This window comes from Atractosteus spatula, chromosome 9 (genome assembly GCF_055471065.1).
Source record: "Atractosteus spatula isolate fAtrSpa1 chromosome 9, fAtrSpa1.hap1, whole genome shotgun sequence".
Taxonomy (NCBI): domain Eukaryota; kingdom Metazoa; phylum Chordata; class Actinopteri; order Semionotiformes; family Lepisosteidae; genus Atractosteus; species Atractosteus spatula.
The window spans coordinates 17,579,740-17,604,494 of NC_142714.1; the positions used below are offsets into that span (position 1 = coordinate 17,579,740).

A 24,755-nucleotide genomic window follows, 5' to 3' on the forward strand; every position below is an offset into this window, starting at 1 on the left:
TTTGCAAAATATTCAAGCCATGACATCTTAGGACCTGTCTTCCAGCAAAAAGGAGCACTTTTCTGTCCCTATACATCCACGCAGAACCCTCACCAAAACACCGCTCTCTCCTGATGTCTTTATGCAATACTGCAGTAGAAATAAACGGACTCCTCTGCTTTCAATAACACAAGGAGAGAAAGCTGCAACCAGAACCAAACCAATGGTTTCAACTAAAACACAACCCCTGTTATTTTAGGTGTAATTTTAGTCCTTACTACTGTTTCTGCTCCAAAATGAGTAATAACAAAAGAAAGGCAGTATTTCCACATCTGCCTTTTGGGTTTTTGTAATAGAGCTATTCATTATAAATTCTGATGAGGGTTTAAATGCTACCTGCTGAACAAACATGTCTGCTTCTCACCACGTCTCGAGAAAGACCTGCCAAGTGCACACATCAGGGAGCTACCCTGTTCTCTTACCACCACTGCAGGAGGCAGGAGAAGACATGCAATCCAGGCTCAGATTACATTGTTACAGGTTTCATTATTTATTTCTTTGTTTTTAACAGCCAAACCAGTTATACCAAGTATGATGTCATTATCAAGTTTTAGACTTGAACTTCAAGTTCAAGAAAGCTTATCTCTGGGCTGCTTTTGATACAACAAGAGCAGAGAGGGACACAATCCTCCATGATCTATTATACAAAACAGTCAGCTGAAGGGTGGACAGGCAAACCTGCCCATGTGTAAGGATGGTCTGAAGACACAGAAAAAGGAAACTCAGTGTCTACTGAGACAGATGTTGCGTGAGACATCATGCCACTGGCTAGAAAGATAAGGGAATTTTTTACATTCCAGAGATTTCTCACGGAAGTGATGTAATAAATTTCTTGAAAGTGTCTTTTAAGATACAGTATACTGTACAGTACATGCCTGTCTACTCCTGGCTTTCCTGTTTTATTTGAAAAATGAGAAAACTGCATTTTCCTCACAAACATTAAAAGTGCTATGAAATAGGAAACATGCTGACAGCAGAGCCAACAGCATTAGGAATTTGACCAGAATAAAAAAAGAAAAGAATGTAAAATAATGTCAGCAGATTGGATAGATTTAGTTTCATTTTTCTTAAACATTCAGACAAAACTGACAGTGGGACTTAAGAGATAAAATATCTGGAGTCATACTGCACACTCCATTTGAAGATACTGGTCTTATTTTATTAGTATATATTTAACCATTGCTTGACTCAGCCTTTTTTGTTGAAATAAGATCAATAAGAAAGTTAATGAAAGGACTTCCATCATAAGTAGCAGATGAATACATGTAATAAGAAATATGAAAATCCTCACTACATCCTACATTTTAACAGTGAACAAGATTCCTCATGCTCAACAACAAAACTAGGAGCTGAGGATGCAAATGGAAATTGAATCAAGAACTGTCAGCTGGTGGGCAAACAACCAAAACTGTTCTTAATCGTACTGTACCAAAACAGATTATATGCAAATAATATCATTACTGGACACTTAAAGTTGGATGAAGCAGAACCCCCTGAGGAGATAAATTTTGCAATACAGTAAAAACAATGTTGTAATTACAGTAAAAAACACATATTTTGGTCATTCAATGACGGGACATGAAAACACTTCAGTTTTAATGATTATGTTTCATCAGAAGAACATGTCTGAATAGAAACCTTAAATATAAGATGACTCTGCGAAACTGAGATAAGTCAAACCACATACCACAAGAGCTTGCCTTTGACAGCAATCCTTGACCTGATCCATCAATGATCTCTTCATCTGCAATTCCTGTCAACCCTGTCAGGGGATTCCATTTTGGTTTACCATAAAAATCCCCAAGATTACAATACATTTTTTCACTAACTTTAACAACCACTGTTGAACTCTTCAATAATTCAAGCAGATAATGCTTACGATTTAGTGGTTTTCACAGAAGAAGAAAACAAAATGGTGCAATATCCAACAATAAACAAAATAGGGAAATTAATTTTTACAGAAAGAAAGAAATCAAGATCCAGGCTTTTCTCTGGAATAATGACAGTTTTACAGTAAAATCAGCCTTTCCAAATTCTCTTCAGTGTCATACATTTCAAATTAAATTAGCCATAATTAAAGAAAGTGATAACAGTGTGGTGTTAACAGTACACAGCTGGTTTCATTATCTTGACAAACACCACAGCAGAAAGCTTGTGATGTGTGCTGCATCTCCAAAACACATCACTTCTCTGACACATCAACAACAACCCAGAAAACATTACCTGAATGTCTTGGATAAGCTCAATGACTCTTTTTCTTAATTTTGTGCCTTTTAAAAAATAAGGTATTGTGGGACAATCTTCTTAAAGCAAGGCCTGGTTGGCTGCAATACTTTTCCTCAAACTGTTCTACAAAATGCAGCAAAAAGCATCATTGCACTAAGTAAAAGTGTAAAAAAATAATTCATGTGTATTGTTTTGAAAGGTCCCTAAGGACCACAGGTGATAGCTAAGGGCTCCAAGGCATCTTCAAGATATTAGACCTGCTTCACGTAGGTTTATGAGTTTATTCAGGCCAGGAAGGATGTAGGTCTTAAAACGCATAGTTTCATAGCACCTGCATGTAGTTTAATCGGGAATTTATCTTTACCTTGCTTTGGTCAAAATTACAGCATAAACCCAACTGTAAAAAAAATTGGGCAGTAATACAGGGTGACTTACTTTTAAAAAAGTATATGTATAGAGGTCTGCAAATTTATTGCAAGAAGAGAACAGAAATAACCGCTTCAAAACATTTAAAAATGGAAGCAATGGTTTTTAACTGCAGGAAACTTCCGTTTTGAATTTCAACAATGCAGTTAACTGTCTTATAAAAAATAATTTAGTTAAATAAAATAGCTGACACAATTCACTTCGAGACTAATCCTTTTAGAAATGACATTTGAAAGATTCCTCCATTACTGCTAGAGAAATAAATGGCCATTACGTGCGAGTCAGATAAACAGAGGGAAGGCAGGAGGACAAATTCTCTCTGACACTCCTATAGTACATCTCTCTCTGTGGCTGGGGTGTCTTCCAACATCATTAAGATGTGAGAACCCACAGCTGCACAAACTGTGCTGGGAGCCTGAATAAATGTCACAGGGGTGAGGGAGGGAAAACATTTGCACATCTTAAAAAGCCCTGCAACTTATTACTCCTGACATTTTCATCCCTTCTGCATACATACACTTACTGTATACTGCCGGACATTATGAAGGGTTGTCTGGAGATTTTATATCGATAAAGGATTTTCAGAAATAATACTTGGCAGAAGCTGGGGGAAAATCACATTTCTATCACACAAATTCACTGCCGTGTACAATCACCTTACAAGACATGAAAACTCCAGTCTAGAATGTTCTGATGGAAACAGAAGTGACCCAGAAGGTCCTTTGTAACGGTGGCTATCATTTTCTCAAAGGGCTTAATTCTGTAGATGAAGAGATGAATGACTTAACTTGAGTGGTGGTGGGGATTATCCACTATATGTGTATGTAAAGAGGGGGGGTTAGATAAAAGAAGGAATCTGAGAGTCTAAGAAAGCACAAACATTACTGACACAAAAAAGGGAGCCTCCCAGATGAAACCAGTATAGTCCCAATGCATTTCTGGTGGTATGTTCTGCTGCTGTGAATGATGTATAATTCATAATACCCATAAATGAACTGACACAAATGAGAATATGTTAGGATGCTGCTATACAAGTTAAATAATGTATGAACTTCTACAGGGGTTGTGGAGGGAAATATTATAGCTATTTGCCACGAAAAATGAGTTGTTATTATTCACTGCAATTTTTGACAGCACTCTGGAATCTATTGGTCATTTTAGGATATTTGACTGGTACTGCTGGCTGTACATTTCATACAAAACAGGAAGATTCTATTAGATTTTTTAATTTAAATTCCAACATAATTTCATTAAAAAAAAGTATCACAAGTATAATTCTGGACTGTAAACTACAGTCAGGAATTCTTTCCTATTAAACTGACACAATCAGGCCTGACACAGTGAGTACAAGCTCCTCCAAACTTTGTAAGCAATACCTTCATCAAATGGCATTTAGCTAAGTGTATTAAAATCATGTAAAGTTATTCTTAACAAGCATTATAACACAGAGGAAAGATGTGAGAACAAAGACTATAATTGGAAGACAAATTATCTTGGCACTGCATGACTGCCCAGAAGTTTTAAACTCCAAAGTGTGGCTCCACATCTGTTACCACTTTCCCCTAATTCTAATTTGATATCATATAATAAAGTCAGATATACAATACCAGCTTGAATTATTAGGTGTATTTACTGTATATGTACAATATTTTGCATTTAGATGCACTTTTTGAGAAGTCCTTTATTATTTTTTTTACAACTGTAATATTCTGTAATAGTCTGTAATATAAGACTGCAACATTTTCTCTGGCCATCTCTGCTTCTTTGTTCTGACCTGAGAAGAGTGAATGGATTTTGTGTTCTTATGGTCATCAATAAGAATAAAATCGACTGCACAGCACAGCAATGCTCTCATCAACATGGCTTCTATGCTGGATATCTTGGTCCCTGTGAAATACTGGCATAAACACGATTTAATTGGCTGTAAATGTGGTGAAGAGTTTAAGGGATAAACTTGATTTCACTTATTAGGGCAAGCCTTTAAAACTGTGTTCAGTTTTGTGGAGTGAAGCATTTCTGTGGAGGTCCCTAAGTATTTTTGTTAACAGCAAGTAAAAAAAACAACAACCTGGTAATACAGTGTATTTTTTTCCATTACTTTTTAAAATAATTTTTAAAACACAGATCTGAACATCCCTTTTAATTGTAAAATAGCACTTCCCTTATTCCCTGGTCCCTTTGGCCCCAGTACCTTTGAGCTTGCCTTTTCGATGAACTCTCTATAAATTCAACCTTGAATCAAATTACTCATTTGTAATGTTCGACATCTTTAATTTAAAACTCCTAGATTTTCAGAGATTTCCAGATTAATTTTAAATTTACTGAGTGGAACTTTTTAAACTTGAAGTGCAGCGGAAAAGAAAACCATCAGAAAGCAAGGTCAGGATCACCAGGACAGGAAAGTCTTAGTGTACAGCATGTTAATACACAGAATGACATCTGGGAGTTTTACAGTAATAGCGAGTCACTAAAGGCCTGTATCACAGAGAGGGTCCGTCGTCTCCCAGCAATGATGTATCCCTGGACTGTCCATCTACCCCACTGAGATCCCTAAAGATTCCCACACTTTACCTCTTTAAAACAATATTTTCTCCCCGGTTGCGGTATTTGTTTTCTCTTGCCATTTGAATGAAATTATAATCATTGCCACCACCAACTGATGTCTTCCTTCTATATACAGTACCTTGGCACCGGATTTCTCCTTTTATCTCCAAACAGTTTTTGTTTTGTTTCAATCATGGTCATCACCAATCTCCAACAGAGATGTTAATGCTCCAGCTGTGAACAGCAGGGGTCATTGCCTGTAGGGGTCATCCTTTTCTCCTACAGAGCTGTCTTTGAGTTTAAATTCATAAACCATACTAAAAACATCTCACAAGCCCTTTCTTTGTCATTGCAAAACAGAACATTGTTTCATCTTATGAGAAGCTGCTGAGCACTAAGCATAAATATCCTGGAACAACACAGGGAAATGAAATTCTATTTTCTGTGATGTAATTACATCTGAGCATTCAGACCCATTAAAAAAGTAATGAGAGAGACTGGTATTCTTCCAAAAGTGTGAAAGTCATTTTGAATTGACCTAACTCTTATTTCCTTCTTGCAATTATTTTTTAATATTTAAGAGTACATTTTCTTGTTACTAAGCCTTAAAATCATTGTTCTTTGTTTATAAAAGTCCTGCTCTTGTGTTATGATTTATTTTCTTGACAGAACACATCTGTTGATATGGACCTTATTGTGAAGGATGCCAGCAAACTCTTTAGCTATTTGGAAAAATACTTTTTACTTTTTATCTTGGACTTTCCATTCTTCCTAGCCTCATTGTAATCTGGGTACTTCATCTCAACATCAGTACAGGCTGGAAATTTCCAGAAGGTGAACAGCATCTTGTGACTAGGCAGTATATAAAAGACAGACAGCAAGAGAAAGAATGTATTATGAGAAAACCCTACTAAACACCTTCACTACTTTATCCCTTTTTGGCAAACCAAAATGTTTTTGATTTGTCAGGTACTGAGCACTGAAAGGTCAATGTAAATTAAGGTATAGAAACTACATTTTTATACTGATGGAGCTACTTAAATTAACCTTTGAAATCTACTGCATAAGGTTTGTCACTCTTGTTTATCTGGATGATATTTTTGGGGATCAATGGTTCTCTTTTTTTGGAGACTTTAGAGAGCAGGCTCACTTGTGGACGGGAATATAGTTTAGAAAAGCCCGCACACCTAAAGATTCATGTCCCCTTCAAAGTGCAACTGGGGTTATCAAAGTTGGAGAAGACAATGGGCTCTAATAAATTCTAAATAGTAACCTGGAAATATTTTGTGTGTCATGTGGATTTAGTAATTACTTTAATAAATCTCTGTCTTGAAAGCTAGTACCTGTTTATTTCTCCTTTTCCAAATTGTTCACAGAACATTAAAGAAGCTATTGCATGTGACCTTACCCAGCATTTCCTCACCAGTGGGGGGTGTTATTACTTAACTTTAAATTTTATAAATTGCTGGTACTCAAGCTAGAACACAAACTATTCGGCTTAATTACTTTTACACATTCTATTGACTACCATGTCAATGTGTTACATTAAACTGCCTTTACTTCCTACATTACAGCTAATTAATTTACCAACTAATATTGTACAAGAGCTGGGTTCTAATAAATTCTTAAATTTATGATATACACTTTTCACCTTGCATTGAATGAACAGCCATCACACGATGAAAGCTTTTTGAATAAAGGGATGCATTACTTGATGAAACTCTGAATGCCATACTTAAATATTTTGTTCTTTGTACTGTATGTCGAGACAAAATTAAAATAAGCTAAGTAGAAACCAGTAGAGGCCTCAGCTTGAACAGTATGCTGAGTCCTTTAATCCAGGGATTGCTGGTTCATATCTGGGTTACTAGATAGTTCACTGTGACCACGACTCCCCAGTGAGTGGCTAAAAATCATAGGGAATGCAGGGTTTGAATTTGACCAGAAAACTGACTAAGCACTTGCTAAGTTTGACCAAGTTGGTCAGGATTTCTTCAGCTTGTGGTACAACAAAATCCCCTATGGCTGACCAGAAGGCTGTACACTTGCAATTTTCTCAGTAAGAGTGGCACCAATTCTCCAATTCTCTCTTCAGGAATCTTAAAAGGGCGTTTTGGGTGTCATGGGTCGCAGTACTAAAAAAGATGGGTGACCTCATGTTTTATAGGTGGCACTAGTCTTTATCATGGTCTCTTCCACGTTGCTGTTACATTGCTGCTGCAGCCCTCATACCAAACTAACAATGAGTAAAAAAATAAAAATTCCAGATTAAAAAAATAACAATACTTGTACATTACCACCGTAATGTATGGTGAAATTTCAAATGGTCAAACTCACCTAGCATCTAGGAACTGAAACACATTGACAAAAGCTCACACTTTACTGATAGGAAAGTCAGTGGGCTGACTTCAGTCAGAGAGACAGTGCAAGTCTATAGTCAGTGGGCTTTATTCGTTAACTCTATAACCAGTTTCAACAAGTATCTTTTGTATTAGTGGCATGCTACCACACTCTTAAAAACATAAGAATGTTATAAATGAGAGGAGGGCATTCCAAACTATCCACCTCTCACTGCATTTTTCACAAATGTGTGCCAAGGATTGAGCTCCCCTGTTATAGTCAGTTAATGTAAAAAAAACAAGGCTCAAACTATCAACATCTGAACCACAGAGATACTACAACTAAACTAAATAAAACCAACAAACATTATGACTTATTTCAGATCTTAGTTTATTATATGTGTAATGGACTGTGATCTTTAATGAAGGTGGCTTAATGGATTTGAACACATAAAAACCCATGATAGTTACACCAGTCTGTGTGGGAGGTTTTATTTTTCAGATCTTGCAGGTTAAATAACAAAAAACACTCTTCAGCTTCCGCAGACAGCTATTAAACATCCAACCAATCACTAACACCATGGAAGCCCTTTTTATCCTGAAAAACTAACTGTACCCAAGAGACGACACAACTTCTATACCCTTTACAAAATACCTAATTAATCATCATTTAGTGTATCTAATTACAAATAATAGAGGCTTTTTTGTACGGTCTCTATTGGCAGATTGACTGTTAAACAGTCCCTTCAAAGACCAGCCTGCCACATGGAAAAGTATAAAAACTGCAAGACACTGAGACTCTTTACTAATCCAGAAGGGCTGGCTGTTCTTCTGCATAAACACCTGCTCATGCACTAAGGATAGCAAAACTCCCCTCATCAGGTCACATTTCTCTCCAGAGGGAGATGCGCAGTGACAGGGGGTTGTTACACAGCACATAATCCTGGTAAGCACATCATTAAATCATGTACTGATGTTGTGTAACTCTTAAGTCATAGCCACAGCTGTTTTAAGACCCAGGACAATTTTTTTGCTATAAACATCTGGAACTAAATTCTCATTAATCAGACTGAGGTAATTCCTCTCCTTGTTCCAATGTAATTTCATTATCTTAATTAGTGACTCTGGATAGATTAGGTAAAAAAGGTATCTTCATTTTAACCTGGATGATGACAAACAGGAAAAAAGGCTTCCACTGTATTAGTTTACTTTCTGAGGCTATTGGGCCTTCCTGGTTCTTGTGACTCTTACAGTGTCCCATAACATACATGTAGGACATTAATACTGTCTGGATCCTATAAATGTAAAGAGTGAAATATTTTGATTAATAATAAGAAATACGATATCCTTGTATTCATGTTCATCCCTAAGGATATCAAAAAACTTTATCTAAAGAAGGTGACACACTTTTTCCCACTTATGAAGTGTAGCACCTACCTGAATGACACACAACAGTCATTATATGATTGGTGTGTGTCATTCCACCAGCCGTCCCAGACATCCCCAGTACACAGCAGTTGTGATGAAGAAATTATTTCACCAAATTAATTAAGAGGGTACTTTGAGAGGGCCAGACTGTAAAAGCCCACAGTAGAATTTAGCCAGGACACCAGGATCAAAACCTCTGCAACTTCTGATCAAGATGGAAGAGTGCTAACTCCACCAATGTCACTTGCAGACGCCCCCTGCTTTTCCAGGGAAAATGGAAGATTGTATTACAAAATATAATACTTTTTCAGTGTATATATACCAAGCATCAAAAGTTCCTTGCAAAATCATTTAGATCCTTCCTATGGTGTCTCATTTTGTGAAACTACATGATACACGAACATTTCAAAATCTGAATGCTCAAACTGAAGACTTCCAAGGCTAAGGTAAGTTACAGTAAATTTCAGCAAATCCTAAAGTGAAAAAAACTGAAATATATTGATTGCACAAGTATTCAGATCTGAATTTAGTATTTGGCACAGGCACCATTGGCAGCAGTTACAGCCACAAGTCTTTTTGAGTAAGTCTCTACCAAATTTGGTATGCATTCTTTTTGGCAGATTTACTTTATCAAGTTGCACAGGAATCGCTTATGAACAGCAGTTTCAAGTCTTTCCACAGATTCTTAATAGGATTCAAGTCAGGACTTTTCAATGACTTTATCCGTGATTTGTTTTGAAAGCTCCTTCGTCTTGGCTTGACATTCATCATCTGCTTGAGGGAACCTTACACAAACAGGTGTTTTTATTCTGAAATCATGTGAGGCACTAACATTGCATAGAGGCCACTCTAATTGCGTGACTAATTAAGGCAACATTGTGCACAAAATAAAATTTAGGTTGCCACAGGAAAGGATGTGAAACCTTACCTCCATTCTTTGCAATTATTTTTTCTTATTATCTACTAAATGGCTACTTCACAGTAACAGGAATGAAAGATTTCAAACAACATGTGAAAACTGTACAAGGGTGTGAATACTTTTGCAAGGCACTCTATTACTTATGGTGGAACAAATGTCATAAAGACTACTTTTTTGTAGCTGGTGAACTCACATTTTATTGACCAGACACATCATAGATAATTTCACTATGCTGATTAACATTTGTCATCAACAGGGGGTCTAATGTGAAAGTCATAGGTTAACAGTAAACTTGGTCACTTTTGGAAGCAATACACACCATGGATTTGAGACATATATTATGCTTTGCACCATACTGCAGATGCTGTCTTTTAGGATGCTGTTCTACTCTTTTAATAGAGCCTGGATAAAGGTGTCTCTTCACTAGTTTGTGAGTCTGAGATGCCACAAAGAGTCTTGAGTTCATCCCACAAATGTTAAAAGAGCTTCTTGTGCGAAAAGAATGGCATCCAGGACATACTGTACTTCCACATTCCTATTTTGAAAGAAACTCCTCACCACTTTTAATTTCATATTAACCTGAATTCCTTTTTGCACCATGTTTATTGTGCTTCAGCTAAAGTATCAGTATTCTAAGTCTTCATCTCCAAAGAAACAATGATTTCCCAAAGCTGAAAAGACCCCAAGTGAGCAGGGTGAGTTTGTTCTGAAACTCCCAGAGCAGGACGTGCAGAAGACTCTAAGCAGGGTGAAAATCTGTAAGGCTGCAGGGCCTGATGGGATACCACCTTGCGTCCTGAGGACATGTGCAGCCCAGCTGACCACAGTGTTTACAGACATCTTCAACTCCTCCCTGTCACAGTCCATTGTCCCCACCTGCTTAAAAAAAACCACTGTTGTTCCACTCCCCAAAAAGGCAAAAGTGACATGCCTGAACGATTACCGCCCAGTAGCATTAACATCTGTGGTGATGAAATGCCTGGAGAAGTTGGTGTTGTCACACATCAACTGTTCCATTACAGAGTCCCTGGACCCCTTGCAGTTCACCTACCTGAACAACAGATCAGTGGATGATGCTGTCTCTCAGGCTCTACATACCACCTTGGAACACCTGGACACTAAGAACTGGTATGTGAGAATGCTGTTTGTGGACTACAGTTCAGCATTCAATTCCATCATAACCCAGCCAACTGGTGACAAAGCTCAGGGGATTAGGTCTGTGCAACTCTGTCTGCAACTGGCTGCTGGACTTTCTAATCAAGAGACCACAGGTGGTGCAGATAGTTAATAAAACATCAACACCTCTCACTCTGAGCACTTGAACCCCACAAGGCTGCTGTCTGAGTCCAAGGTTGTACGCCTGGTTCATTCATGACTGCACAGCAAGACACAGCAACAACCGCATCATTAAGTTTGCGGATGATACCGCTATAATAGGACTGATCAGCAATGATGACGAGTCCACTTACAGGGATGAAGTCGTACAGCTGCTTAGGTGGTGTCATAGCAATAACCTCGACTTGAATGTAAATAAAACAAAAGAGCTAATAGTGGACCTTTGGAGACACAGGCCACACACTCACAGCCCACTCAGTATTGATGGAATGGAAGTGGAAACCAGCTTTAGGTTTTTGGGAATTCACATCTCTAAAGATCTAACCTGGACTGTGAACACTGACTCTATCTTGAAGAAGGCTCAGCAGCGCCTTTATTTCTTGAGGTGGCTCAAGCGATGGGGGATGCCAATACCTGTGTTGGTGAACTTCTACCGCTGCACCATTGAGAGCGTCCTCACCAACGGGATCACCGTGTGGTACGACAACACCTTTTCTCGAGAAAGAAAGGCACTGCAGAGAATGGTCAATATGGCTCAGAAGATCTCACTGTGGTCTCACCAAGATTAAACAGCTCTATGGGGACCGCTGCCTTGGTAGAATTCTGGCCATCACAGAGGACAGTCACCACCCCGGGCATGAGCTTTTCACCCCACTGCCCTCAGGCAAGAGATACAAGAGCATATGGACACTTACCACTAGATTCTTCAATAACTTCTATCCTCAAGCAGTGCGATTGGCGAACACATTTAGCCATGCTCCTCACACCACACCTATACCATCTACCTCATTACGATTGCTTATTTATTGCACATCTCCAGTCACTGTTTACACATCTGCATTGTTTACACTCAAACTGTTTACTTGTACATTGTCTACTGTTTGTTTGTATATTGTCTTGATGCACTGTCTGCACTTTGTGTTTTTACACTTGATACTTTCTGTAAGTAAGAATTCTATTGTACCAGTACATGCACCGGTAACATAAGGCAATAAAGTTAAAGTTCAAATAAAAGAAACTCATGTCATGAACCTAATGTGCATCTGATATCCTTACTTCCTGCCAAGACTCACCCATTTAGACTGCAATTGCCATAGTCACCACACCAGCTATGTGCATTACATAGTGGAATAGCTTGGATTTTGTTTTAATACAGTATTGCGCACTATTACAGGTACTGCAACCAATATAAATTAACACCACATAGTGTATACAGTAAACAATAAATGAAACTTTGAAGACAGAATCCCATTTAAAAATTGTTTAAATTCTGTACTGTGTATTTATTTACCTTACACTGGACTGTTCAACGACTTAAAACACAAAAATATGACTGCAGTAAGGGGTATTTATCATTTTAAACAAAAAAGCGCAGATCGATATACAGTACAGATGATGCAGTGTGTGTGTGTAAGAATTTAGCAGTGGTGACCGTATTATGCTTACTCTGTGTTAGTCAACCTCCTAATTATTCTTTTCCTTTCTGTAATTCGAAAACTGCATTATGGGACCTATGTCGAGCCATACATAACCCATGAAACTGTACTGAAATTTTGTTAATGCATAATTTTGTAAACTATTTTCTTTTCTACTCCATTTTGTTAATTGACAATGCAGTTGATAATGGTGCATATCTAACTGATTAATAATCTATGGAAAATCTCTAGAGAAGGTTATTTTTGTAAAGTATTTAATTAGCACAAAACAATCTAAACAAAAAGAATCAATAGATTTGTGGATCTAAAAATGATCTTAAAGAAAACAGAATGTAAACTACCAAGTTAATAAGAGTAAGGATGTACCAGTGCAAAGTCAGATTTCTAAGATGGTAATGGGACTTCTCACTAACCCACCACCTTTTCCTTTTAGCTTGCCTCTCTGCCTGCAAAATCTCATTCCCATACACACTCACGTGCATTTTCCTGATCTGCTCAAATGCAAGACATCCTACATATTGTGAAACAGATGAAGCAAATTATAGAGCAGCAATTGTGCAACAGCCCAAATGCTCCCTTGCTTATTTAGTAGCATTTATCTCACATATGTGGGTTTGCTGTTTCAGCACCAAATTCTCTCCAAAGAATTCCTAGTTGAAGAATTTTAAACCATTTTCCCCCTGTGAGTCAACCTGACCATTCCGGAATGTCTGTAAACCACAGCAAGACAGGGTAAAGGATCAAAACTGGAGAGAAACCAAAATGACCCACCTGTTCTTCTTCTGTAGCTCAAAATGAAACAGAGCATTCCTTCCTTCAGTCTATGAGGCTGCCATGCTGCTGTTAGTGGGACTGATTTTAATTCTTAATGAAAGATGAACAGGGGTTTGGACTAACAGTGGAGAATTAGAGCCCTTTCCAAGCCATACAAATTTCAACATGCTTAAAGAAAACAAAGTACTGGAATCTGGAACAGCTAAATGTAAGGACTTGGGACTATTTTTGCACTGGTACAAAAATAATACCTTACATTTCAATTCTTCTCAAGAATGTGTCTAAAATATTATTTAGTTTGGAAGCCACATGGCTGGGATATTCATTTTCAGTATTTTCCAATATATCAATCATGTTTAAAAAAGTAACAAAGAACATGTGCAGAATTCAGGGTGTTGTGGTTTTAAGACTCAATCCTTGCTTATATACAAGGCACAGTTTAGTATTATCTACACAAGCTGTAAATGAACTGCATGTTGAAGAATTCACATGATCAGAAACGCTTTGGTCCAGATGTTACCAGTTCAAACCTGAGCCAGGCAATCAGGCGATTGTGAGGGATATTGAACACTGCCAGGGATCCCTCATCGATTTACAGTATGCATAAACCAGTCCTGGAACCTACAGAGTACCTAGAAGCTTGTAATGACATGGAGAAATGCGTCACTCTCACAATCAGAGATATTTCCTCTGCACGCTGGAGCAGGGCGTCGGCAGGTCCTCACTCTTTCACAATGTTCCACTCATTTAATATGAAAATTTGCTTCCCTGAATCAAACTATTAATCTGTAAAGTCAAAACAACCTTGACAAAACCAAAAGAATGTATAAAGAAATTTGGAATTTGGAAATGTTGTGTTGAATGGAGTGCTGAATGAATATGGGTTCAGGCTTAAGTGACGTGCGAGTGAGAAACACCTTATAAATTTTGGTTTTATTCGTTAATATGCTTGTGCAGTCAATGCTGAATGCTGATTGCAAGAGTTTGTAAAGTTAAATCAGTTTCTCTCAAACTATTGATTGTAGAGCAATTTAGACAACATTCCCTTTAGGGGCAACACAGTGTATATAGCCATATACCGAATGTGAGAAAAAAATGTTTAGAAAACATTGAAAGAACTGTTTTCCTAGGTATTATATCGGCCCTAAAACACAGCCATGCCATCAAAAACTGTCTATATTTTGTGGGAGTTCTAACCCTAACCCTATCTAAGGGTTTGGCTAGGTTAGGGTTAGGGTTAGGGCTCAGGGATTTGTCAAAGAGCTTTCACAATCTTCCACTCATTTGATAGAAAACTGTGCTTCTCTGAATCAAAGTATTAGTCTGAAAAGACAAAACAACCTTGCCAAAACCAAAAGAATGTATCAAGAATGATAAATTAATTTTTGTCAGGTATTCTTTCTTTGAAAATTTTGTGATGAATGGAGTGCTGAATGAGTATGGGTTCAGGCTTAAGTGGCGTGAGAGTCAGAAACACCTAATAAATGTTGGTTCTATTTGTTAAAATACATCTGCAGTCAATGCTGACTGCAAGTGTTTGTAAAGTTAAATCAGTTTCTGTCAAACTATTGCTTGTAGAGCAATTTAGACAACATTCCCTTTAGGGTCAACACACTGTATACAACTATATATGTGAGAAAAAACATGTTTAGAAAACATTGAAAGAACTGTTTTCCTAGTTATTATTTCTGCCCTAAAACACAACCATGCCATCAAAAACTGTCTATGTTTGTGGGAATCCTAACGCTTGGGTTTGGCAAGGTTAGGGTTAGGGTTAGGTCTCAGGGATTTGTCAAACAGCTTTCACAATCTTCTACTTATTTGATTGGAAAATGTGCTTATCTGAATCAAACTATTAGTCTGAAAAGACTAAACAACCTTGCCAAAACCAAAAGAATGTATCAAGATTTTTAAAATTAATTTTTGTCAGGTATTCTTTCTTTGGAAATTTTGTGTTGAATGGAGTGCTGAATGAGTATGGGTTCAGGCTTAAGTGGTGTGAGAGTCAGAAACACCTAATACATTTTGGTTTTATTTGTTAATATGCCTGTGCAGTCAATGCTGATTGCAAAAGTTTGTAAAGTTAAATCAGATCCTCTCAAACTATAGCTTGTAGAGCAATTTAGACAACATTCCCTTTAGGGCCAACACACTGTATATAGACATATATGTGAGAAAAAAAATGTTTAGAAAACATTGAAAGAATTGTTTTCCTAGGTATTATTTCTGCCCTAAAACCCAGCCATGTCATCAAAAACTGTCTGTTTTGTGGGAATTCTAACCCTAACCCTAGCTAAGGGTTTGGCTAGGTTAGGGTTAGGGCTCAGGGATTTGTCAAAGACCTTTCACAATCTTTCACTCAATTAACAGAAAATTATGCTTCTCTGAATCAAGGTATTAGTCTGAAAAGACAAAATCCCTTATCATTATAATCATGGATAAATAATTGGTATTTTGAAAATGGTGTGGATACAAAACAAAAACTAACTAGAAATTCTTAATCTAAAAATGTTTTTTTTTGCTTACAGCTCTCAAGGCTGCAAAGGAACAAGAAAACACAACGTTTCAGCCATGGAACCTTCTTCAGGTGTGAGCACCTTACTGTAATTATTGTAATGATAATGAGAAATGCACCACTCTTTCAATCAGAGATATTTCTTTTGCACGCTGGAGCAGGGCATCTGTACTGTAGGTCCTCACTCTGCAGGTCGCTCACTCCTGAAGAAGGCTCCACGGCCGAAATGTTGTGTTTTCTTTCTTTTCTTTTCAATATAGACTATAATTCACAAGGAGATATTTCCCTTCTCTAGAACAATCTCCAAACACTGTGTCTTAAAGGAAATGTTCAAATCAGAATAAACAAACTGCAAACATATGGTGCCGCTGCATGTGCCTTAATGCCAAGAACTGTCTGGAAGCAACTAAAAATGTTGAAATCATTTAAACCTAGTAACATGTATGAGAATATCTTGAAGTGTAACTGCAGTTAATACGACCACCCTGATGGGGGAATTCGCACAACAACTCAACAAGCTGCATACTGTACTCAAGAGAAGTGCCAAGTCAACAGTTCTTTGTTTACACTTTAAAATGGTGCTTTTCTATTGCTCTTTTTAAATATTTTAAATACAGGACAGCAATTAACAAGCTATCATTGTGCCCTGCTGGACTGCATTAGATGCAAGTGAAATGCCTTCAGTTGAAATTTTGCAAGGCAAATAGAAAATAAATACTTTTTTGTTAAGACATTTTTCTTATGAAGTCTTCAAAAATATGATGAGTATTTTTACCCAAGTGGAGCACAATCAGCTCCCACTGGGGAAAACAATTCTGACAAGACAGGGTATTGCATTATCCATCTTAAAGTAAAAACAGATTTTGTTCAATTCCTGAGTACATCTTAGTCGCAAAGCTCCGAAGAAACTTTTCTCACTCCATGAAATACTGTACATCTAAGATAAAGCATTACCTGGGCTGGCTTGAATGAACTGTCTGAGCTGTTGCTGTAAGCTTCTGGTGCTGGGACTGTAGGCTGTCCTTCCAGCCAGGATATCTTCAAGGGGTTACTTGTCAAGCCCATTTCATTTTTAAAAGCAAGTTCCTAGGGAGAATTAATGACAAAACTTGTTTCTTCTCCAAATCCTGTAATGAAAATGTGTTTCAACAAAAATCCTTCCAAAGATAAGCAAAACACTTATAGATCTATGCGTATTTAAGCAACTATGTTGTTAAAACTGTAGAGCACTGCCACTTGGGATACACAAAGTACAAACCACAGAGCATATATTTTCAAGGATAGGGTGGATCAGAGAGCATTGAATTGACTCAAACACCTACTACTTGTATCCAGGATGGCTTGTTCACATGGTAGGACATAGTACATGATAACAAGAAGTTGTTCCATGTCCACTGTCACTGACAACAGCAATGTGTTTACCATTGTCCTGTTGGTACGTGTTCCAAATTTCAAACCTGCACAATGTAGGCCTCCCCAAAATTTGTAAACAAGGCAGTACTCATTAAATGAGAGTGTACTTTAATTCATTTAAAAACACAGCAAACATTTGCAAATTCACAAATTCAGACATACTGTATACTGAACTTTTCCTCCCCTGACCCCCCATGGCGTTGCAAGACCCTCAGAATGTTCTGACAACAACCACACTTTGAGAGCTAGCTCTCAGAGGAAAGCAAGCATGCTCTCTTCAGGGAAACCACACACTCCATACAAACCACCACAATAAACAGAACACACCAACAAACAGGCTTTCAAAAGTTCGGAACAATGTATCCTTTTTGCCAAAGGATTAAACCGTAGCCATCAATAAATTTTTTGGTTTACTTGAAGGCATTCCCCTTTATACTTTCATTCAGCTAAAAATAATCATTTTATGTCTAGTGGGTAGAAGATTGAATGTTGTGCTGCTGACCATAGTGTCATAAATTGCTGCTCCTCGGCAGTTTTGCAAACACTAAAAGAACAGCTTGCACTTCAAGGTGCCAAAATTTAAGATTGAGATAATAATATTTAGGCATTGTTCAAAGAAAAACAGTGAACTACTAAGTCTGGAAGAGAATACTTTTTTTCCCCATTTAGTGTTACATCCAAAGAAACAAGAACACAAATGAAAAGTACTTACAGCTGCTTTGACTGTAGCAAACTCAACAACTGCACTCCCATTCTTCTTACTTGAAACAATAACATTTAACACATCACCATACTGGAAAAAAAACAGAGATGGATTGTGTATTATTTAGTCAAGCATTTTAATCCCAGTGAGAGGTATGCTTCATAATCTATCAGGTATTCTCAAGCAGCCTGGTGTCTTTTTATAATGATATATATGTTATAACTGTTGCCAGGAAAACCATGAAAGTAGACATTTGCCGCTAAAACTAGACAAAGTGGCAGATATTTTTTTAAATGTTGGGCTGTGGCTTTTAGCATAGGACAGATGGTATTTTGAATAAAGAAATATGAGCATCTATACACCAGTGACTCAATAGCAGTACAAATATGCTCACAAAACAGATCTATAAAAAGTAACTAAAATGTGAAAAAGAATTAACAAATACTGAAGCTGCCTTTAGTGATGCCCAAGAAAATGTGTTGTGTACAGTGTGTAAGCAAAATCACCTTCCTGAAGACTAAATCAACATTTGTGAGCAAAAAAGAATATCAATACATTTAGGAAATTGCAGAAAAAAATGTTAAACACAAAATATATATAAAGAGACTTTTTAAATGTTAAGAAATACAAAGTGAATGTGGTATAAATAATAAAGCATACTTGAGGTACACATTTCTTTAAAAATCTTCCTGAACTGAAATGAAGTAAAACTTTTTACGCTGTTGTAAAAGTGAGATTAATAATTGATAATTCCTTGGCTTTCCAAAGAAGTAAGGACAGTTTGGAAATGTTATACAGAGCACATCATTCTCAAACCAATTTCTAACAACCAGTTGTTAACTTAAAACCTACATTAAACTTGTCTCAGCTTAAACTGTATAATCATTATCCTTAACATCATAAGGTTCATGTGATGCACTCTTTACACAAAACAAATTGCCCTGGGTTTGCGCAGTTCAGAGTAACTGTCCAGCTGGACGCCACACTGCAGCTGAAGTGCCAGCTAAGAATTTCTATGCATGTAGGACTGCACGTGCTTTTTGTTACTGCAATTAATGGTAATGAAGATCATTATGAGAGGTACTTTATAAAAGAACTGGCAGCTGGTGTTGGTAACTATATGTCATAAGGCTGACTGTATATATATTATATAGAGTGTGTGTTAAGGGTTTTCTGAAACGTGTTTATTCTGGACAATAGCTCATAAATGTTACAGTCTAGAGTGTGCGTTAAATATAAATGTAATACGGTGCTGAAAAGACTCCAACTATACTGTGGTCTGAATCACACCAGTTTACTATGGGCCTTAATTAGTCCCACAAGAACCTAAAGAGATAGCATTAAATCACAAGCTAAAGTGATTACACTCAACTCCAAAAGCTTTCAGACATCTCTTGAAACATTATCCTATTCACTTTCCTTCACATTTCCTCTGGGTTAATCCAACCCTGATCAATAATGAATTAGATTTCTTTAAAGAGTCCCACAAAATGACAGCAGCAGGATCATTTCAGCTTGCCCAAATCTTTAGAAAAATAAGTCGTTCAGTAGCTACAAAAAAGCAGTGCAGTACAAAGTGTGATATCAAAGACAAACATCAAGCTACAAGATGCACTGTGAATGACATCATGAAGGTGTTACAACTAAAATACCATCCGAATACAAATGCCCAGAATGAGTGACAACGTGCTGCTGTATGCTCTGGTTAAACATGATAAAAATGGCAAATTAAGTTATACAAAAACTTTTCCAAAAGGAATTGGGCCATTGTACTGTATTTTTATACTTCTTAAATGATGACACAGAAGAAGGATTTAAATGTGTCTGCACTGGAAAACTAGAAATTTCAAAACTGGGATAAGGATTGGACAAAGCCTGAAGGTATAAAAAGGATTCTTCTCAACTCCACAGATAATTACTGGTTAACACTTAGAAGGGTCCACTGATTTTTTTTTAGTAAGGACTAATTTTAATTTAGTCTTTATCTTGCAGCATTCACTGGGATCGGCTGGTTGACTGTATAAACTGGATTAATCAAACAACAGGATTTCAACAGAGCAGGTCTGAGCTTTAGCACCCTTCAGGGAGTCCCAGGAACAGAAGAAGCCAAGAGTCTTCTTTCTTAATCTTTGGGAAAAGGGCAAATATTGTAACTGAAAGCACAGGACTTTGAAAATAGCCAACAATGACAAAGGGACTTTCTAAAGACTACTATTTCAGATTTCCAAATGTCTGACTTTTTGTGGGGTAGGAATCAGTTTTCCACACAAGTCCAAAATACACAAAGTCCCATTCCCACAAGGGTAGTTATTATTTTTATTGTAGCTTTACCTGACGTTTTTCTTGGCCCTGCCTGGCTATGTTTTAAAATGTCTATTTTGTTTTGCTTTTACTCCCTCTGTCTTAAAAATTAGTCCAGTGTGTTTTTTCCCACAAACCCTTGACCCAATTTCCCATGTCCAAGGCCATGACCCCTGCTAATAATGCACACACGAGGGAGAGATTGAAACAGTGCCTTTTAGATGCTTGATGCCAGCAGACTTGGACTGCCTCAGCTGCATTCCTGCAAACTCACTGCACTAATCTATTTTTAATTTGCTTAGTGTTGAAGGGCTCATCGAGATTGTGAAGCAGCAGCAGCATTGCATGAGAAGAGAACATTTTCTACCAGCTTCCAAGCCACTGATAAAAAAAAATACAAATAAAGGGGCAAAAACAAAGTTGTGTCAATGTTGAAAAGAGTATAGTAATCTGCCATTAGCAGTTTCATTTAAACAAAAATTAATGAGGCTTGCACAAAAAATAGAGTATACCACTTGGGATAAGTAGCATTCCACGTTTTCCACAAGGCACCAAACAAGACAAAACAAACGTGAATGGAAGATAGAGAAGCCAAGTTCATTGTGTATAAAGGAGAACTAAAAAAAGTTCCTTAATGATGAATGAACCACACTAATTCATACTCAGACAAGCCAGAAATAATAAACTATAATGGTCATTTTGAGCTTTTAAATTAACTTCTCAAAACTAAACTTTTAGTTTTACGGTGCATCCACAGATCGATTTTTAACGAGGTGAAAAGACCTACTTCTTAACACGGATGTGTTTTTTCTGCAATTGACCAGACATCTACAAAGTTAATCTACTACATTCTTTAAAATATCATCCATTTTTGAGTAATGCTGTGTAAATACACACATTTAGAACTGTTTTGCTGCACGTCGGTTTTGACAAACTAACGAGCCTTCTCCCTTCAGAGGAACGCAATTTTGATGCATGGCTCTGAGGCAAATACAGCCCTGGTTTTGTGACACCCACCTTGTGTAAAAGGCCAAGAAGCAAATCACGGGAGTAACCCCCGTTTGTCTCATCATCTTTCTTACTCTTCCACTTCAACTGAAAAAGAGAGGAAAACAAAAGTTGTTAGTGGATACATATTCTGTTGTTGCAAGACCTTTCACCTCACAAACTACTGGAACACATACCTCTCCGATGACAAGCAGAGTTTAACATTAATTCCAATAACAAGAACCATGCCAAGAAAGCAGAGCTAGAGGGCAGGTCTTAAATATTTGGAGAGCACCCACCCACCTGTGAAATCTGCAGACATTTAGCAGTGAAAGTGTTATAAGAACAAAATCTGAAATTAATACAAAACAGTCACTGTGCGCATCTTATATCTCATTTCATCATGAAAATCTAGAACTCTCCTTGGTAGCTCACTAGATTACATTTTCCACATATTGCACATTTGAGACCCGGCAATGTGTTTGCCTCCCATTCATAACCTTTTGTTTTCCAGACAGGACCTTCTGTTTATTTTCTTATGACAGTATTAAAAAAAAAAAGATGTTTATATAATCTGAAAAGCTTCTGTGTGATATTTAATTTCGTATCGTATTTATTATCCTACTTGCGCTGCATTCTACCCTAATGTGATCTGTGTGATTTTTGTGTTTCTACATAGCTCGCTTGCCCATTTCATGAAATAAAACAAACCTCTTAAATACAGTCTGATAGGAAGCATATGCTAGAAGCAAATTAGCACCAGATAATTCCACAAAGATCCTTTTAGAAGCATAATTTACTCATTTGTGTGCATTACTGATATACCACCATAAACCATTTAACCATTCATCATTATTATACAAAGAATTTTACTCTGTTGAAACTGTCAATAAAACCTGTCTGGTCACTGTACTAAAAAACTAAGACAACTGAAGGCACAGCTGACTCCTGTGACACTGTCAAGAGTTTTCTGCATTATGTGGAAACAACAGAGCCTTTATAACAACTTAAGGACAGACAACCTTTGGCAACAGTGCTATGTTCTGAAGGCATCTGGTTACCTAAGGGACACTCAGCTGTCTTTGAGTGGATCCTATACAATATTTCAAAACAGCTTTGAACACAGAAGAATAAATGATTCCTGAGTATAAAGAAATGTTTTACAATGACAGGCTCAAAGAACTGAATCTTTTTAGTTTTGAACAGAGATTACGAAGGGACCTGACACAAAGGGAAGTAAGAGTATGGAGTAGGATAAACAGCAAAACCGATACCTGTCTTACTTCAAGAAATGGCTAGACGAGATTCTTGGATAAACTAGCTACAGTACTTCCAACAATGAGCCTCCTCTCATGTGTAACCTTTTCTTATATAAAAAAATCGCCATACCAGTAATATTAACTTTTATTAAAATGAATTATTACACTGAAAAAGACAGATATCAAAAGAAACAGATGCAGATCTTCATACTAAAAGACTGTAAAACAGATGAAGTATTTTAAAAGTGTTTGCTGATCCTGTGAAAAGCAGAGTGTCACTGATGGTTTCCCATTCAAACTCCAGAGCTAGTTCTGACTTGCCAAGATTGTAGTTGGGGTGAAAAAGCCAAAAGTGTTTTTAAAGGATATACATCTGGTCTTATAAACTAAAATAAATTGAAAATGAGTGTGATCCTCTACAGTTGCAAGCACAACAAACAGTACAACCTTTGTTAACAGCCTCCACAGCGCTCTGAAAGCCCTCACAAGTTAAACTAAAAAAAGTTGAGTTCCAAGGGTTGCTCAACCTGTAAAGGTGTTTGTTCAGAGCTCGGGTGGAGCACTATGATCCAAATGCCTCTATCCCTAGACCATGTAACTAGGCAGAAGTTAGTGGGACACCCCAAGTGGCAGAACATCATTGGTCGAGTGCCACTGGAGATAGGACTGGCATTAACTGCCAAGGCTCTCATCATTCTGGCAAACTGAGACTCCTGTGATTGCTCGGTGCCTACAGCACCTGGGAACACCTAAGAAGTTGCTGAGGAGTCTTAAAACAACTGATGATTACAAAACTTTTTTCTACCAGTTTCTCTGAAATTAAAAGAGGCTCCTTTTTTCTTTGCATCCTGAAGTATGTTAAGCATTTTCATTAATTTACTTTTACAACTTACAACAGCTACTGTACACTGCCAATATACAACTTCCTCCAGAAGTCTACAGAAAAACAGATTTTCACAGCAGTGTGACATGCTTGTCCATCTTATTATTTATATATTACACACAGAGGATGCAGAACCATTAAATTACAAAGCCAGTCATCATTAAAACACAGAGCTGACAGTTGAATAATTTTTAATGTCATAATTGTGATTAAAACATCAGTGAAAGAATTGTTAAAATCATAAACAGAAATATCCACTTAGGTATTCAGATTTTATTTAAAAGGTTTACATCTACACAGTAGACAAGCATTTTACATGAGCTGCAAAATCTTACTCTATGAGTTCAAAATCATTTGGACTGTTAAAAAAAGCAATAATATTAATTTAGAATGAAAATCTAAAAAAAACTTTCCTGTGAGTAGTGTAGTCCCTGTTTTCACTGTTGTCAAAATCATTTGTGTTTGCTGGAAACAGTCAATCAACAGGGACTCTCCTCTCCTGAAGAAGTAGCTATATCACCTGCAGTTCACAACTGGCAACCCCTGAAGCTAATCAGATGTGACCCCAGAAAAGCTAAGGCTGCTGCTGGAAGAGGTGTTAGTGGGATCAGTAGGGGGCGCTCATCCTGTGGCCTGTGTGGGTCCTAATGCCCCAGTATAGTGATGGGGACACCATACTGTAAAGAATGGCACCGTCCTTCAGCAGGCCTTAACAAATCATGGCCTCCTAATAATCCTCATCTCTGAGTGATTTCATTACTCTGTTCTCCTCCCCACTAATAGCTGGTTTGGTGAGCATACTGGCACACATTGGCTGCTGTTGCATCATTCAGGTGGGGACTACACATCGGTGATGTTGGGAATGGAGTCCCCATTACCTGTAAAGCACTTTGAGTGGATTGTCCAGAGAAGCACTATATAAGTATAAGGAATTATTTTTATTATGCATCACCTCAGTAGGACATGTACAACCTTAAATGGAATATGTAATATGGAAACTAGGTTACCATATTACAACATATCTTTTCAGGGGCCACCAGAAAATAAGATAAGATCAGACTTTATTTATCCCGACATGTCACTGTACTCAGTGCAGTCCAAAACAGATATTCCATTAAGTTAAGGCATAAATACCAAACCTACATTAAAAAAAGATACAAAAGAAACATTTTTAGATATGACATTTGAAAGTGAAAAAAGATTAACAATGATATTGATTGCATGTTTA

The 24,755-nt window shown here is 37.3% G+C and overlaps 1 protein-coding gene across 2 annotated transcripts in view; it reads right to left on the bottom strand.

The window, feature by feature from the left end:
- dnajc17 (DnaJ heat shock protein family (Hsp40) member C17) overlaps window positions 1–24,755 on the bottom strand; it is an 86,154-nt gene that overhangs the window by 23,890 nt on the left and 37,509 nt on the right. The window contains exons 8-10 of one of the 2 annotated variants that reach the window (XM_088925976.1): window positions 21,416–21,493; window positions 18,107–18,187; window positions 16,936–17,067 (exon numbers count right to left, since the gene is read on the bottom strand). In XM_088925976.1, coding sequence (XP_088782102.1) covers window positions 16,936–17,067; window positions 18,107–18,187; window positions 21,416–21,493 — 291 coding nt within the window. The remainder of the gene's footprint in view (window positions 1–16,935; window positions 17,068–18,106; window positions 18,188–21,415; window positions 21,494–24,755) is intronic. The other variant, XM_088925977.1, reaches the window with a different exon arrangement.